General features: G+C 35.3%; 1 protein-coding gene across 2 annotated transcripts in view; it reads left to right on the plus strand.

Moving 5' to 3' along the window:
* FSIP1 (fibrous sheath interacting protein 1) overlaps positions 1 to 17,099 on the plus strand; it is an 82,379-nt gene that overhangs the window by 19,092 nt on the left and 46,188 nt on the right. For both annotated transcript variants that reach the window (XM_074909191.1, XM_074909190.1), the window contains exons 10-11: positions 850 to 1,014; positions 8,604 to 8,741. In XM_074909191.1, coding sequence (XP_074765292.1) covers positions 850 to 1,014; positions 8,604 to 8,741 — 303 coding nt within the window. The remainder of the gene's footprint in view (positions 1 to 849; positions 1,015 to 8,603; positions 8,742 to 17,099) is intronic.

Here is a 17,099-nt window from a genome sequence, read left to right on the forward strand (position 1 = left end):
CTTGTCAGTGGCATCACAAAGTGGTGCTTACTGTGTAGCACTGGACAGCAAGATTTATATGCAAGTTATGCCATGACAAGCAATTATTCCTTCAAAAGGGAGCTGGGACTGGCATGTGGAACAAATACAGAAACTGCAACAATGGAAGAGTTTGCATCCATGGGAGGGAACTGCGATAGGGATGGCATGGTATGGCATGAGAGTGTTTTAAAGCTTTGACTTGGCTACGGGGCTATGAAGTGAGATGCATCATTAAGAAAAAGGGATTAGCTATCCAAATTGTTTCTCTTGGGTGTAAGAGAACTTCATCCAAGGGAGTTGTATAACCCTCAGAAGAATGGATGCGGAACTTGGGAGCTGTCTGATTGCTCTTTGGCCAGCTGGCATGGAGGCAAAGCAACTGGCCTTATGCAATTTTATTTCAGGACTTCTGAGTGGCTAGTCAGTAAGGACACAGGCTTTGGAGTTTTATAGAAGTAAAATAATAGCAGGAGTCTGTTTAGGTTAACACAACACCTTTTTTACTATTGTATTTTAACAATGCATGTAGATTCATGTACTTTCTAAAAATAAAATAAAATAGATTTTTAAAGTGCATTTAAGTTGCTGCTTGGTTATATTTAAAAAAGTGAAAAATTTATGCCTCTAATTGTTCTGTCACATCTGCTTTTGAGTGTGCTACGTACAGGAATGTTTGGCAGTGTTCAGCTATATATTGACATAGATGAAAACTTACATTTTATTCTTAAGTATGGTGTATTTGAAAAATAAATACCCTTGATGTGTAACTGCCTTTACAGTCTGTTTCCTTTGGGAATGAGGATTAAATATTTTCTTATTTTTCAATAGGAGGATGTATCTGGCTGGCTAGCACCAGGAGAAGCATACACGCCTGAACCTATGGAATATCATCACCTAAAGGAGATAGACATTAAGCTTCAAATACTACGATCTGATGGAGGTTTTTCTGTGGTTTCCAGCTCTTGCTCAAAATCTCCAAGACAGGTTTATCAGGTATATTACAGAACACAGCTCATGCTGCAGATTGCTTGTTTGAAGTGTGTGTTGAGATCCGATGTAAATGAAAATACAGCATGGGTCTGTGTTTGTATTTTTTTTTTCATTTTTCTTTAGTATCTTCTATTTGTTATCAAAGGATATGTGTTAAAGAATGAAGTGAAATCTTTGGCTATAGAAATAATATGGAAAAATAATAGGTTGCTATTCTGAGTGGTCAAGTACTGTCTTGTTTCTAATATTTGTTGATTCCACACTTTCAACAAGACATTTCATATGCAGGAACTGGTAACCTTAATGTTTCTGTGTGAAGGCCTCAGTGGTTTTGTCAGCATAGTAAACACATCACCCATGGTAATTGATCTTTGGGAATTAGAATTAGGTTTCTTTTTATCTCAGGATTCCAAAAGTCCCTCTTTGCTTATGATCTGAAAGATAAAGCAGTTACTGATAAAAAATGTTAAAGACTGTGGAAAATCAACTGAAATTGTATGTCCCTTGTTTTTAATGGCCTTTGTCTTTTTCCCTTGCCAGCATATTAAGAAACTTTGGGGCCTCAGCCTTGAGAAACGATTGTTTGAATTTTGTACATAGAAGACTCCAATTTATCCCATGCCCCAGTAATGTTGCCCCTGACATTACGGGGGAAATACAACATGAAGTACCATAAATCCCATTTTGCACTAATATGCACAAAACTTGTTTACTTCTGTAAAATTTACAGTTTATAGCTAGAACATATTTGAGAACATACATTATATTGGAGGCTCTGTAGGAGCGTATGTTGGCAAAACTTGTTTTCAGTTACCAGTGTATGAGAAACATCTCTGAAAAGCTAAAATACCTGTGGGTTTTTTTTTTTATTTATTTTATTTTCTAACGGCACTTTAATGTCATTTTTTGTACTGCCTTATTTCTGAACTTCACGTTTTGTTTTACTTATAGTAGTATTTTCTGGTGCTCCGACAGAGGAGTCACTTTTTGATGTTGATCATTTACCAACTGGGATTTAATGTGTGAAACAGCGACTCCCTCTAGTGGGTAATCACTTAGGCAAATGCAGTTGGTGCCCAGTCACTTCAGGGGCATGGGCCTGAGCTTGCCAATGATTGCTGGATCTCGTGTTCACTGTTAGGGGACATCAGCTTGAAGTTAGTGTGACTGCTTATGATAATGAACACTCTGGGAACATCTATCCAAGAGGTTGTTGTTGCTTCCTTTTCAGGTAAAAGCTCAGAAGTATTCAGGAACTTGCATTTATGTGTATGCTTATTGAAGAGTAATGCATTATCTTTTTGAATAATATTAAATTCAACCAAAAAGAGATAGCTAATTCCATAAATTGTCCTTCATTAGTGAAAAGCAGTTACCCTTCAACTTAGTTTACAGCATAGAAAAGGCTTTCAGACATTGTAGTTTTGGGAAACACAGGATTCCATTTGTCATTTTTTATTTTGTTCAGATAAACTTAAATATGTGAGTCATTTTAATGAAAGCTACCAAAGAATAGGACTATTTAAAGGCGGTTTTATAAATTTAGAGGAAGAGCTAAACAGAATAAATGTAAGTTGACATGAGTAGGAGGCTTTAGTTATTTAAAACTGGATTTAGGACACTAATTTAAAAAACCCCAACAAAATAAACAATGAAAAGCAAACCCTCATACTCTGAAGCTGTCTAATTTTGTAAGTGTCTTGATTTCCAAGTGCCTTCCCAGCTGACTCCCGAAATCCCGTAGGTGCATTCATTCCTGCTACTCTGTGTGTCCAGAGCTGTTTCTCTCAGCAGCAGACAGGGTGTTGCCCTAGTTTCATTGTGATCCAGACTTTAGGCAAGTCAGTATTAAGCTCTTCATGGACCCAGATTGCATCTACCAAATCAATTTGGCACTGTGACATGGGCTTGTTTATATTTACATAGAATTTCGGTTGCTGATTTTTTTAAAAATGATGAGTGGAGGAGAAAATAGTAGTCTCAACTTTCAGGAACTTGATTGCTTACCGTGGAAGCTTTGTACGAGGTCTAGCCTTTAGTCCTATGTTCATGGTTATGGTTATTTTTGTTTTGGTAGGTAAAAAAAATCACTCTTCAATTCATAGCAATACAAAGCAATAACAACAGGTCAAGTTCTGAATTGGGTTATGTGAGTTCATTCTCAACACTTTGTTTTCAAATTCCTTTAAGGGTTGCTTTTTCAAAAACACAGGAAGTAATGTGCAGCAGTAGCTGAGAAATTAGTGACTATTTTGAGTTTAAAGAGGTTCCTGTCAAAAGGCAAGAAAAATTTATTTTGACAAGTAGTTTTTCTTGCTACTCACGGTCTTTTTAAAAGAGCCTTGTTTATCATGATCAATATTGTTATAAACTGGAAGTTTTAATGAAATTGCTTTTGGGTTTTTTTATTCTTGAAGCACCAGTTCTGATACTAGAAAATAGGCCGGTCACAGAGAAATATCAGAATTCTTTGTATTGAATGTTTCTTGGAGCTTGATTGAAGGCAGCTGATACCTACCCAAAAAGGGTCTGAAGAAATGAGTTGAATGATGTTTTTGCTAAAGGAAGATCTTGTTTTGTGGTATGTTAGCATGAATGCCACATGCAAGACAAAGTCAGTAAGAGTTCTGGGCTGTCTGCCCCTTGATGGATTTAATTTCATCTGTTTAATGACAGGATTGTCAATTGTTTCTTCAGCTGACCACACCAACTAAATGAGGAAGTAAACTAGCTATCAGCACTGGAAGACTGTTATTCTCTGTAAAACCAGTTTGAAGTAGGACACATTTAACTTACTAATGGAGTGAGTTAAATATGAAGGAATTACTTTATTCACCTTCACACATATACTCTAAATATTGTGAGACACAAAATATTTGTGGGTGAGACTGGGAATCTGTAGTATTCAAAACTGAGAGTGATAAGCTGGTATCGTTGAAGTCTCAGATTTAGTTTCTATTGATTTCTTTTATTCAGAGTTTGTTTAGATTGTATCACTACTTCTTATATAACTGAGATAAATTCTGTAAACTTAATTGCTAGATAAAGATGTTGGCACAGATGCTATGAAATGCAAACTTGAATGCACTGAAAAATTTGTTTCTTAGGGGTTTGTTTTTTTAAAGTTTGCTTTTTTTTTTTTTTAGATTAAGATACTAGGAGAGAGCTAAAAATATATCCTGCATGTGCAGAATTTATTTTGAATGAGTATAGTTGCTACAGGATACAGGTCTGATGGATGTCCTTTCCTTTGGAGAAGATGCTAATTTCAGTGATATTAATCTTTCTTCTAAAAATCAGTGCTGAAATTCTTTCTGATTTCCATGAGACAAATGTGGATTTCATCTGTTGTGGTTGAGTAGGGTACAGTGCATTAGTGATGGGCAACATTGGGAGAAATTGTTAGTGTGTAAATCATCTGCTTGGATTTTAATTTAGAATTTTAGAAGTAATTAAACCAAAATTAGTTTAGAATTGCATATCGTAAAGCTGCACGTTCTTTTCTTCCCAGAACTGCATTACATATAACTTTTAAAATGCAAACACTTGAACACCACTGGCTCAATGGGAGAGCTGCCTTCTGCCACTGGAAGATACTTGTCAGGATATAAGATCTATAGTCTGACTGTTAAGTCTGTAACAACTGGCTTTAATTATCCTATGGTACCATAGCTGAGCTGTTCCAGAGGAGCATTCAGATTCATCTTTTTGTGCAATGAGTCCAGCTGGATTCAGAATGCTTTTCCATGACTAATGTTCTTTTTTACATGGAAATGTTTCTCATCAGAACTGTTATTTCTCTCTGAAACATTTCTTTGTTCTGTTGCCAGTTTTATTAAATATTTAAAAATGCTTCTGTCTTTCTTAATTTGTTCTTCCCCCCAAATATTAAGTTGAATATAATCTTGGCACAGGAAAATGGTAGGATGAAGAATACAAAGTGTAAGACTGTGTGATGAGTACAGTTACTAGCTTGAAAAACTGGAAAACTACCTGAAAAGAAAAGGAAATGGAGACGGTGTTTAAAGAAACAATATCTGTCTGTTTGCTTGTCTTATAGAGAGAATTACTTTAATGTTGTTTATTGTCTTGATGAGTTCTCTTTTACTTGATTGGGTTTCTGTTATGAAAAAAAATTCCATTTTTAAATTATAACAGTAGACTATAGTTAACAGTTTGAAACTAAATAAATACTCAAAATCATAAAAAATTCTGAAGAAACTAATGTTTCAGTTAATGAATTCTTTTATAGCCTATACTCTATGGTTGTACTTCACCAAAACAGATGATTTTGACACATATCTCTATTTCAGGGCATGGTTAGAAGCAGGTTAATAAGCTAATCAGCCAGTTCTGTGGCTCAAGAAGATTGTAACTAATGTCTTTCATTAGGTGGGATTTTGTTTTTATTTATTTATAGAATTTTGGAGAAAAGGGAATGCAAAAATAATTTTAGCCATTTCAAATACTGGCTATTTCCATTTTGCATTATGATCATTACAGCTTTGGCTGTTGCTAAGTACTTCTATCTTCCCTTGTGTAAGATATCTATCAATTTTATTTTCTACCTCATCTTTAAGATTTTTAGATCTTTATTAATCTCAATTGACTTTTACTACCTACACATGCTGTGTAATTGAAACAGTATGTTTTTAAGCATCTGAAACATTGACATTAAATGTTTTCTGTGATATAATGCTGCCTATGTTTATTTCATGATGTATTGAGAAACATTAAAAAAATCAGTAAGCGGGGAAGTCTTAACTTTGCTGATACGGTGTGAGTTCTGATCAGTTACTATTCAGAAATGAGAGAGATGAGTCTGTAAGAACTACTTCTGTGAAAGCAGCAGCTTAATGCTCCATAGTGGTCAGATATAAAATAGATTATTAGGAACAATCATGAAAGGCATACAGAATGAAACAGAAAATACCACTGTGCTGCTGTGCATGTCTGTAGCGCACAATATAGCTTGAGTATTGTGCAGTTGTGGTCCCTGGATCTCATAACCAGTACCAAAAAACCAGAAAATTGGTTACCAGAATTCTCAGAAGTGTAGAATGGCTTCTATGCAAGGGATGACTTACACAGAGACATTCCTCAGTTTGGAAAAAAAGAGTCAGTGGGAATGTGATTGAAATGTGCAAAAATCATGCTGAACAGAGAGAATAAATGGTGACAATTTTTTTTACTCATCTGAATAGAATTATATCAGCTGTGGATGTTTTTGGAGAAATGTTGAAACAAGTACATTTTACTTCTGTTTTCTGGTAAATGTTCATAGTTCAAGTATGATCTACCACACTCTGATAAGACTTGGTTAAGTATCTTGACAGAAATCAATGTTCAAGAAAAGTTTATGGAAAATAAAGTTTTCATGTTTATCCCAGTTAAGAATTTCTTTTGATATTAGAACATTATTGTCTTCCTAGAGAAGCAGCCAGGCTTAAAATCATCCTAAGTGTAATAAAAGGAAAAATAACTTATGATACGTTTTCTAAAGTTTGAAGAGGTTGCTCATAAGTGTTTGCAGTTGCTGAGCTGTCTGTAAAATGAAACATGTACGCCTGAAACTATTTGAACTATTGACTAGGACAGAGGTCTGCATAAAGCTTTGCTTCAGAAATGTGTGTTGAGAAGAAAGTAAAAAATGTGAGGGTAGTAACTTTTTTGATTTTATGACCCCTCTCACTGTCACCTTTTTAAATCTAGCTGGTATTACAGCAATAATGTTTTGAGATGATGGTTGCAGTTTGATCTCTGTTCTTCACTGAGGCAGAGTTCACATAAAACTATGAAGAAGTCCATGCATACAACCCCCAAAATAAAATACTGGGAAGTATAGTATAGTATTCAGTGATCAGTACTATTAGTTGCATATTTCTGTAGATATATTCATAGCATTGCTTGTTAAACCCTGCCTGCACCTCTGATCCATGCTGAGCACTAACTACTCACACAGCAATGCCTTTATATATGCATAGATTGAAAGACTGGATTTAGAAATGTAATTGCAGAAATAGCTATAGCTTCTTCTTTTTTTTTTTTTTCAAAGAAAAAGAAACATGATGCCATCATGTTGCTCCCTGCCCCTTCCATGAACAATTTCACTTGTATTAAAATCACTGGAAGAACAAAGCCATGTAAAAGCAATTCCTCTTATTAGAGGGAGCTTCATTTGTTATAGTTAGAGCTGCTTGGCCAACTCTATACTGCAGATGTAAAGGTCATATCCTCGTTTCATGTATTAATAAATACAAGTTTAAGTAAATCCTTTGCTTTTTTATGTTCTGTATAGAAGTCAGTCATGCAGATTTCTTGCCATTGGGCATCATATTTAATTAAAAAAACTCACTGTATTTAGAAGCATAGCTTTAGACACTCAATATTAAGAATTTGGCTTTAAGTGGCCCACATTAAACTTCAGTCCTGTTTGGAGATATTCTAGTCATTAACAGGTGGTGCTGTTTATATCTCTGTTATAGGAAAATTTACTAGTATTGTGGTACTGCCAGCTATTGCTGATTGTAAATATATATTCAAAGATTTGTACTATGTTAAAATAGGTTTGTTTTCAGGCAGCTAATAGTTTGGTTTAAATGTCAGAACTCATAGATTTGTTCGATGTTTAGAAAAACTTGTTTACAAATGCCCGCAGTTTTTTATACATTGTAGTTGAGAAATTTTCTGTTGAATGTTAAATTGCAAAGGTTGTTTTTCTTTCCAATTAGACATGCTACTTGAAATTCTTTTCCTTGTGTGTGTTTAAGATTGCTTGAGCTGATTCTGAAAATAAGAATGGAGTGTTTTTATTAAATGGTTGCTCATGTTCCTTTGGGTTAACTAACAGAGGTGTTTTTTTTTTTTTTTTTTTTTCCCTCTACCATTATTTGAATTCCTCGAATTCTTCTATAGGACCTTTGGTTTGCAAGAGAAAGCCCCATTTTTTTCCTATTACAACATAACTCCGCTATTTTGCCAATAGTTGTTGTTCTTAATGATCTAAATTACATGTAATATTCAACCTTGAATGTATTCAGGACTGATACGAACTTCAGAGTCTGATCCAAAGCTACTGAAGAATGTGAGAAAGTGTAACCCAAAAGGTCAATAAAAGTTATGCATCTAACTCCCAGCTTATGGAGAGAAGGTTATTTCTCAGTTACCACGATAGCTAGTAAACAAAACCTACAGTCATTTCAGTTCAGTACTTCCTTTCCCTTTTGGCCTAATTCAAATCCCAGTGTGGTTAATAGGAGCAAGCTTTGAATGCCTCTTTCGGTCTCCCTGATTCTCAGTGCATTTTTATAGTTGTAGTAAAATTTAAGCATCAAAGGGTTAGCTCTGGAGACTAAGAAATTCCTCTTAAAATGTGAAGGGGAGGAATTCTTTTATTGAAGTAAGTCCCGCCTGATGTTTAGCTGTTGTATTTCAAAATGCATAATAAAAGTTAAGCATTTGCCAAATTTGAAATGGAGACATTATTATAAACTTTTCAGTGTTTTCGTAATAGAAATCAAAAGAACACTTGTCTGGCTTTGAAGCAATATAAAGTCATGTATTTAATTTCTGCCTATCCTTCCTTTTGTCAGGAGTGCCTGATTTATGCAAACAGAAGTCTAGAAGCAGTTCCAGGTGAAAAGGTTCTGCGAGACAATAAGGAACAACGTGATCAACAAAATCGTCTGAAAGAAATAGATCATCAGCTGAAATCCCTAGAGAGAAATCTTGTAAGTCTCCTAGTTTTGTCGTATTTTTTTTTCCTCTCTGTTTGAAAACTTTGGACTTTATCATTCCATGTGTCTTAAAATAACATCAAATTCTGCAACCTTGTGTAAATTCCTGAAGGAATCCCCAAAGATATACACATGCAAAAGTCTCAAATAATTTTACTTAATCTGGGAAACATTTTTCAATCGTAATGCGTATTTCCCATTAACAAAGTGTCTTTTATAATGAAAGAAATTATTCTTCTCTCTTCCTCCCCAACGGGGAGATAGCATAAACAATCATATATAAATATATCCTAAAAGGATTTTTTTATGGCTCATATAATTCAGTGTTCTTTGAAGGACTGGGTCTGGTGGGAATGTTGTATACACTAAGTTGTTGTGTGATTTAGTTTTGATGAACTAATTTAGTGTATTTTTGTAACTTAATACATGAATATTATAGGTGCAAGGACCTTTAAAATAGGAGCATATGAGTAAAATGGTAGTAAAAATTCATAACTGTTTTAGAATAAGTACATCACATCTCATCCTTACTATGAGTAAAAATGAGTAGGGAAAAGGCAATTTAAAATCCAAGAGAATAATTTTGTTAAGTAGTAGGAAGAAATTATGTTTATTTCTAAGTCCTAGAGCCAGGATTGACAAACCAAAACGTATGTACCTCTCTCAAGGAATATATTACTATTCTTTTATCTTTCAGTGATTATAATTGATTACATTACTCTCCAGTTACAATAGGGAAATTTAACTAAAAACTAGTGACAGGGGAACCTCAAGGACTTCAGAAATCTTTTTACACGTTTTTAAATATACATTGTAAATGTGCTGTTTGATCTGTGCTGAAAGAGTTACAAAGCAGCCTATACAGAAGAGAATTAGGGAGAAAACATATAAAACATTAAAAAGCAGAGGAATTCTAAAGGAGTGTCCTAAGATGTTACAGTTGTAATTTGTTTGACCTTAAAGCTGATGTTGGTATTTCTTTTTGTGTTGGATCTCTCATGAATCTTCTTAAGAGCACAGGAAGAAAATCTCTCTCCTTTTTTTTTTTTTTTTTTTAATAACTTTGTACAAGACTTTGAAGGTTGCCTTGCTTAGGTGAAGTCAGGAATTAAACTGCTGAAAACTCAAAGGAACATCACTGCATTACTGAGCTGGCAGTAGTGGTTAAAACCTGGATATATATGCCTATTTTTAAGATTTTAACATCTTTGTTTAGTCTTATTTTTATGCTTTGAGGTGAGAAAGCTTTTGTTTCCCCACAGAATGTGTTGTGTGGAGAAGATGAACTAGTATAGTAGTGTATGAGACTGAGGTAAGCTGACAGCTGGCATGGGTAACCTGATGGAGATGGATTTTTTCATAGTAAACCCCCAGTATTTTGGTACATTAGCAAGAGACGTCAGTATAGGTAACTGACATAAAAGATGTGTGCAAATGAAGAAGGTGGTGATTGGGAATAGCGAGTATGGATTTGCCAAGGGCATATTATGCTTGACCAGCCAAATTGCTGCCACTCATTGGGGGTTAAGCTGGAGGACTGGGCTGACAGGTACCATATGATACTTGTCAAGGGCAAAGGCAGAGCTTTGCCTTATAGAGGAACACCTTGCACTCTAACAGTGCAAGGTGGAGCCTGGCTGGGCAGGGAGCCGCCCTGCTGAAAAGGACCTGGCATCATTGTGAACAACAGACTACAGGTGAGCCAGCAGCATGCCCTGCAGCGATGAAGGTTAACAGCCTACTTGGCTGTATCGACATGAGCATAGCCAGTAGATAGAAGAGATTGCTCAGGCAGACCTAACAGTAGCTTTCCAGTAGCAAAGAGGATGTTACAGAGAAGACAGTTGCAGTATCTTTACTGAATTACATGGTGGGAGAAAAGGAAGTGATATTTGTAAATTGAAATGGGGGGATTCCAGCTGTATTTAAAGAAAAAAACCCCTCTGAGGGTAGTTAAGAATGGGAAGCTAGTTGCATTGAGAGGCTCTGAAATCTCCATCCTTGAAAGTTTTGCAGACCTGGATGGACCAAACCATCAGGCATTTGATCTGATGTCATAGCTGATGCTGCTTTGGACACCGGGTTGGACTAGAGATCTCCTGACACCACGCCCCCCACCCCGCCTCAATCTGATGATTTTTTGATTCTATAAGGAAAAGCATCAAGAATTTGTATGCATTTCTCAGGTGGTAATCTGTATTATTACTACATTGAAGGAAAAATAGTAATTTTTCATGACTGTGCAAGAAATTGGTCTTGTGTGTCGCTGATTTCAGTGTTTTTCATGTAGTCCTAAAACCATTAATATATGAGTTTGTGTCAGACCAAAAACTCATGTAGTTTACCTTTGGCTTGGGGAGGTCTTTATTCAGCAGTAGGCTTACCTTGTGCAGTGAACGGAGTTAGGACAAATACTGTTCCAGTTATCTTTTATCACCCTCAAAAAGGGATTTCCAGTGCAGATCAGATAGCAGCATAACTGCAGTGGTATAATCTCAATTACTGATAACACTGTCGTTACATTTGCAGAACCTTCAGCCACTATCACATATCCAGGATTTATGCTGGCAGAGCTGGAACTGCACAGCCAGTATACTTCTAGCAGGTTTAAAGCTAATTTGGATACAACTACATGCAGTCCAGTCTTTGATTTGGAGGAACAAAAAAAGCTAATTGACACATTATTCCTGACATCAGTTAATTTTACATACTTACAGAGTGTGGGAACAAAGACTTCAGACAAGGAGACAGTGATTGCTTTAGAAGCTGTTCATTTGTGCATGTGGGTCACTACAGTAGGGCAGCATATTTAGCTCTTATCTGTTCAGAGTACCAAAACAATAGTAGACCTTCATTTTAATATGCTGCTCTATTATGTTAGTCAGTTAAAAGATAGTAGGCAAATAACTGGAGGAATTCTGTGGAACTTCAGTATATTGAATAGGTTAATGGGTAAACAGATAAGTCAGCGCATTGTCATCTTTTCCTAGTTGTTGACCTTTATACCACTTTTTGTCACTACTGACCTTGTTCATGAGGCAAACACAATCTGAGGAAGTGCGTCTGGGAACTGTATGATAGTCTACAGCAGGCCTGGGAAATGCAGTGGGCTGCTGACTCATTTAAATATTTTGTATGTAAATGGGTCAGTTCCAAGTCTTAGTTGGGTTATAGCAGTGTTGTTTGGTGTCACATTACACGCAGACTCTTGCAACATACCACACATTTTTCCTTGGCTAGATTGTGTCTATTTAGAACGCTAAATCGATAGACTGTATTGTTAATTTGCAGTGTTTATAAATGTAGAATATGTCATCTGTACCAATGTGTAACTCATGGCCAGAGTAGCATTGCTGTGTGCTGTGCAGCACCTGGTAAGGCTTCTTCAGGGGGACATACTGTGTCTTCTTATCAGCTGCTCTATAGCATGACTCTGAGATCACAGCATATGGATATGAAATATTTGTGTAAATAAAGAAGAACTCAACTCTGAATGAAAGTAGGTTTTTCCTTCTAACAGTAAAGCAAAATATATAGAGAATGTACACTTTTTTGTGTGACTAAAGAACAGCCTTCAGAAAATACTGCTTTTTTCTTAGTTTCATGTCCTTGATACCTTCTAATCTTATTTCTGGAAAATACAGTTATTACTGGAGGAGATTGGACAAAACGGCGTGGTATCACCATCTGATGCAACATACATGATTGAATAAAATTTGTATAGTTGGTGTGGGAATGTATAACAATCAGATAGCTCTTATGCAGTGTGGTTTGGGTGACTTGTTTCTTCAAAGTAATATTTTGGCCATCAATTCTGTAACAAAGTTAGAAGCAAAATTGCTTTCTGCCAAGAAACTGCATGATGGAAAGCTAAACTGAATGCTTGGGTTGAGGGTGTGTGTACATAGATGGCATATTTCCAGAATAATTTAATTATTAAGTAATTTCTGGAAATGCTGTTTGTTATTCAATAGGTGGCACTCTTCACTGTATGTCAGAGGAAGAATGCTGAGGCATGGTTCTAGGGGATATGATTACTGGTGAAAATATAATTTCTGTGGTATAGAACACAGGTTGTGAGAGATTGCCTCTCACTTTTGGCAAGATTCCAGGAGTGCAGCTTTTAATGTTCAGTTATTTTTCTAGTTTAGCTAATTAAATTGTCTATTTAAAATTCCCATTGCATTTAAATTTCTCCTTTATTCTTTCCTAAACCACTGTAATTTGCTGTGTAAAATTGGAAATATATTCTTTGCTCTGAGTAGAGGAGGTGATTTGTCAGCAGTTAAGAATGTTATTTCTGAATGCATGCTTATATTGGGCTTTATAATTTTAAAATTTAATATCTGAGAGATGACTTTTAAAAATGCATTTTAAAAATCCCTCAGATAAAATCTCTTGTTGTTTGTTTTGTTTTGTTTCCTAGGTGGAAATTACGGGTAGTTTGACTAAGCAGAAATTAGGTCTATTGTGTTAGGGAGTAACTTACAGTAGGTATGAAGGTAACTTTATTTTTTTTGTGTGTGTTTGTATGGCAGAATGCTGTATTTCTTCCACTACTGCAAAATGAATTATTCAAATGGATCTGTATAATGGTAGCTCTACTCTGACCTTCTCTTCAAGGGGGAGGAATACATTTGTCATATTTCTGGAGCAGGCTATTTAGTAGGTGCTGGCTACTGAAATGTTAATATGTATGGGTTCCTCCACTACACCTTACCTGATGTGTGCTGTGAGACTTCATGGTTTCAGCTGGAACTGAGCACACAGAACAAGGTTGGAAGATAAAAGTTTTACCTACTTTACAATTGATATAAAAAACAGAAAATCTGCTCAGTGTTATGCTTGAAGTAATGAAACTAAGGGCTTTGGAATCTGAGTTCCTCCTTTATTTTGAAAAAAATTGTCCCCAGTGAATTAATATACCAAAGAATGTATTGTATGCATTGTTGAAATGCATTGTGAAATTTCAATCCAACTGAAATGTATCTGTACCCTGGTTTCTGGGCCCTTGCTGAATTTCTTTCGGGTTTTAGTTTGACCTTAGTTCACTTGTTCTTCATTTGAAACCATGGCTGACTCTCTCCACATTCTTTCATCTTTCAGTTTCCTGGAAACCATTGAGCTTATCTTTGTTTTGTGAATTGCATTGTTAACTGCTGCCTCAAAAAAAATGTTCAGCTGTTAAATGCGTGTTGCTGAGCATTAATGGAAAGAATTTTATATAGGAAGAATAATAAATGTAGTTATTTTTCAATTGTGGCTTCTACTAGTTGGCCATTTGCGACAATCCAGTAGCATGTTTGATGATCTGTTGAATTTCTTCATGGCAGTAGGTTTAAATGCACATCGAAGCAAGCTGTTAAGTAGGAGTTTCACCTTTCCTGGCTATATGTGTGTTTAATTCAAATATCTCACATTGGAAGCCGATTCTTTCCTTGCAAAATCTGATCACAGATGCCTGTTTTGGGCTTTTGGTTAGATATATAAATTAAAAAATATTTCAAATGCGTATTGAATATATATGCATACACACCTATATATATTAATAGTGTTACCTCTTAGCATGAGTGAGGAACTGATACCTACTTTTTTTTTTAAAAAAAGTTTTCTTACTTGCAGTAAGTAATTTTAAAACCCAAGGTAAATCTACTTTACCTAGTCTTAAATTTAAATTTATCATCAGATAGCTGTACATTTCTAGGAAGTATTTTTTGACAAGTTTTTAATTATTTCTAATAAAAAATTTGAAAGCTATAAGTTGCTATAAATCTAGTATTAAAATTTTAACATTTGTACAAAAATTATATTAAAATACTAATCAGTTAAAATTGTAGTGATGCTTCTATTTTATATGGAAAATTATTAGGATAATATTTATGTAGATGCTGAAGCCAGTTAAATTGGACTATATCCATATGATGGTAAAGTAACATTGCCAGCTCGCATCATAAGTATTAGTTGTGCATTGATACTGTGTGTGAGAAATCATTGCTGGGATTTGAGACCTGCAATGATACCTGTTTTAAACATAATGGATTTCTAGAAGAGAATGATCAAATTCTCTGTCAATGCAATGTACTGATTCTCCTTCTCCCAAAACATAGTTTCCAGTTAAGATGACAACTCTCCAACTCTGCTAATTGTTTGCCCCAGGATGCATAGGAGAAAACTGAGAAGCATCTTCCTTCTTTTACTTCTCTCAGCTAGTTTTGAAGAAAAGAAGCCTTTTGTCTGTTATCCCCCACCCCGTATTTGTTCACATTCTGTTTCCCAATATCTTGTGTGGGATCTCATTTTCTTCTGTAGAGTTGAGCTTTCTTGTCTTTTTTCTCCTATATATTACGGTGTTTGCCATCTTAAAAGAACAAACAAACCATCTTTGACTACCCACCCATCTCTAAATTCATGTAGTGCTATTTATAGAATTGTTTGATCTCCTGTAGTTTTGTGTCTCTAACATGATTTAAATTTAACTGTAACTGCACTGCTTTCTTAATTGTCTTTATTTATAAATGTCATTTGACACCATAAAACAGATTCTTATTGGAAATGTGTTTTGTTGTAGATCATGACAAAATTCATGAAAACTGATTAGCTTCTATGCTCTTATTATTCTTTCAGTATATCCTTTGTCATACCCTCTGTTCTCTCTGACTCAACAAGTATGTGTTCTTGTATTTGCTTATTACTGTTTTTACTGTGCCATCCATTTATCTGCCCCCTGACCATCATGTTTAAACCAACTTGCATGTATCCACTTGCAAGGCCCTTTTTCATTCCTTAACCCCCTTTCTCTCAACCTGTCATCTTTAGTTCACGGTTGAGATAAATACATGGCTTCAAAGTGCCTTTCATCAGCCAGTTATATTTTCAAACAATTGCATATTGCTCTACTTTCCTCATGCCTAAAGCCTTTTCAAAACACTTTTCAGTGAATGGGTGAGGATTTCTGGTTTAAGACAAGCATATTGATCAGTAGAGTTTCAGTGATTTCCAGGTACTTGACTACCTGTGTATATGCAGCTTTTGCATGGATATACTTACAAGTTTGTTTGGCATTTTCTTTTTTCCTTTCTCTTCCTGTGTTCCTACAACATCTAGCATCACAGTTCAATGCAATGACTATGTTTTCTAGCTGTGGTGGTATTAAAGTAATGACTAATAATTTCTCTGGTTAGTACAGGTGTCCACAGCATTAAAATTTCATCATTGAAGTGTACATGTCCTTTTGAGGCAAGGAGGTGTTTACTTGTTGTTACATATCTCTATTGGCAAATTTAGGAATTCCTCATTCCTTGCTGCCAGTTAGCACTGTTCTTTAATCTCTGTAGGAAAAAAGCCTTGTTTTTGTTGGCCCAATTGTATCCTGTGCACTAAAGAGAAATAGTCAGGAAAAAGCCTCTGTTTCTCTTGAAGTGTTATAGGGTAAGGCTGTTTATACTTTGCCCTAAGATGTCATATTCAAAATGAGGAAAGAAAAACAACAGGGCTGCTGTAGAGGAAACCTTCTGCAACATGTACTTATGTGTAGTTTGTCCTTTTATGGGTGAGTATTAACATCTTGATCTTTTGATGAGTAGCTTATAAGTGCATCTGTCCATCTTAGGGTTGACAGTTAGTAATTTAGAGTATGCGATAAATGTCAACATAGAAATTTTTTGGCTGTAAATTTTACTTATACATGTGTGTCTATGTCTGCCTATACAAACTACGTAGTAGAGCTTTAATCTTTTCTTGAGACACTTTAACTTCTTAGGCCAGGATGGATGTGTAATCAAACAGCATCTCTGAAAGTGGAGGATGTAAAGCACAGGGTGCTGGTAAAACTGACAGCCATGTGGGGCTCCTAAGCCAGAAACGTCTTAAATGTCCTAGCAGGATGTGACTTTTATTATAAATATTTGTAATATTGGTGTTGACATGTATTTCAGTTTAAGCTATATAACCGTGCATGTATATTCACCTATAAAAGGCAACAGTATTAAAAAAAAAGTTATTTTCAGTACAATTCCGGTGTATAAAATTCCATTAAATCTATAGATAAGATGGATATTACAGTTAGTATTGTAACACAAACTGATGGCATACTGTGGTAAATCTGATAATCAGAGGTTTATGACAAAGCTTAGTTGAAAGCTAGAAGTATTTCTGATGGATTTTTGGCTTCTAGAAACAGTTTCCTGAGGTGACAACAGCAGTGTTTCTAGCATGAATGCAATAATTTTCTTTTCAGAAACACTGTAATCCTGTTTACAGAGTCAAAGCTGGTTTGAGAAAAGCTTTGAAAGTTTTGTCTCATTGATCTAAATAGTCTAATTATGCAGCATATTTTTTAGTTATGCTGCAGAG

The sequence above is a fragment of the Athene noctua genome, chromosome 6, assembly GCF_965140245.1.
Source record: "Athene noctua chromosome 6, bAthNoc1.hap1.1, whole genome shotgun sequence".
Taxonomy (NCBI): Eukaryota; Metazoa; Chordata; class Aves; order Strigiformes; family Strigidae; genus Athene; species Athene noctua.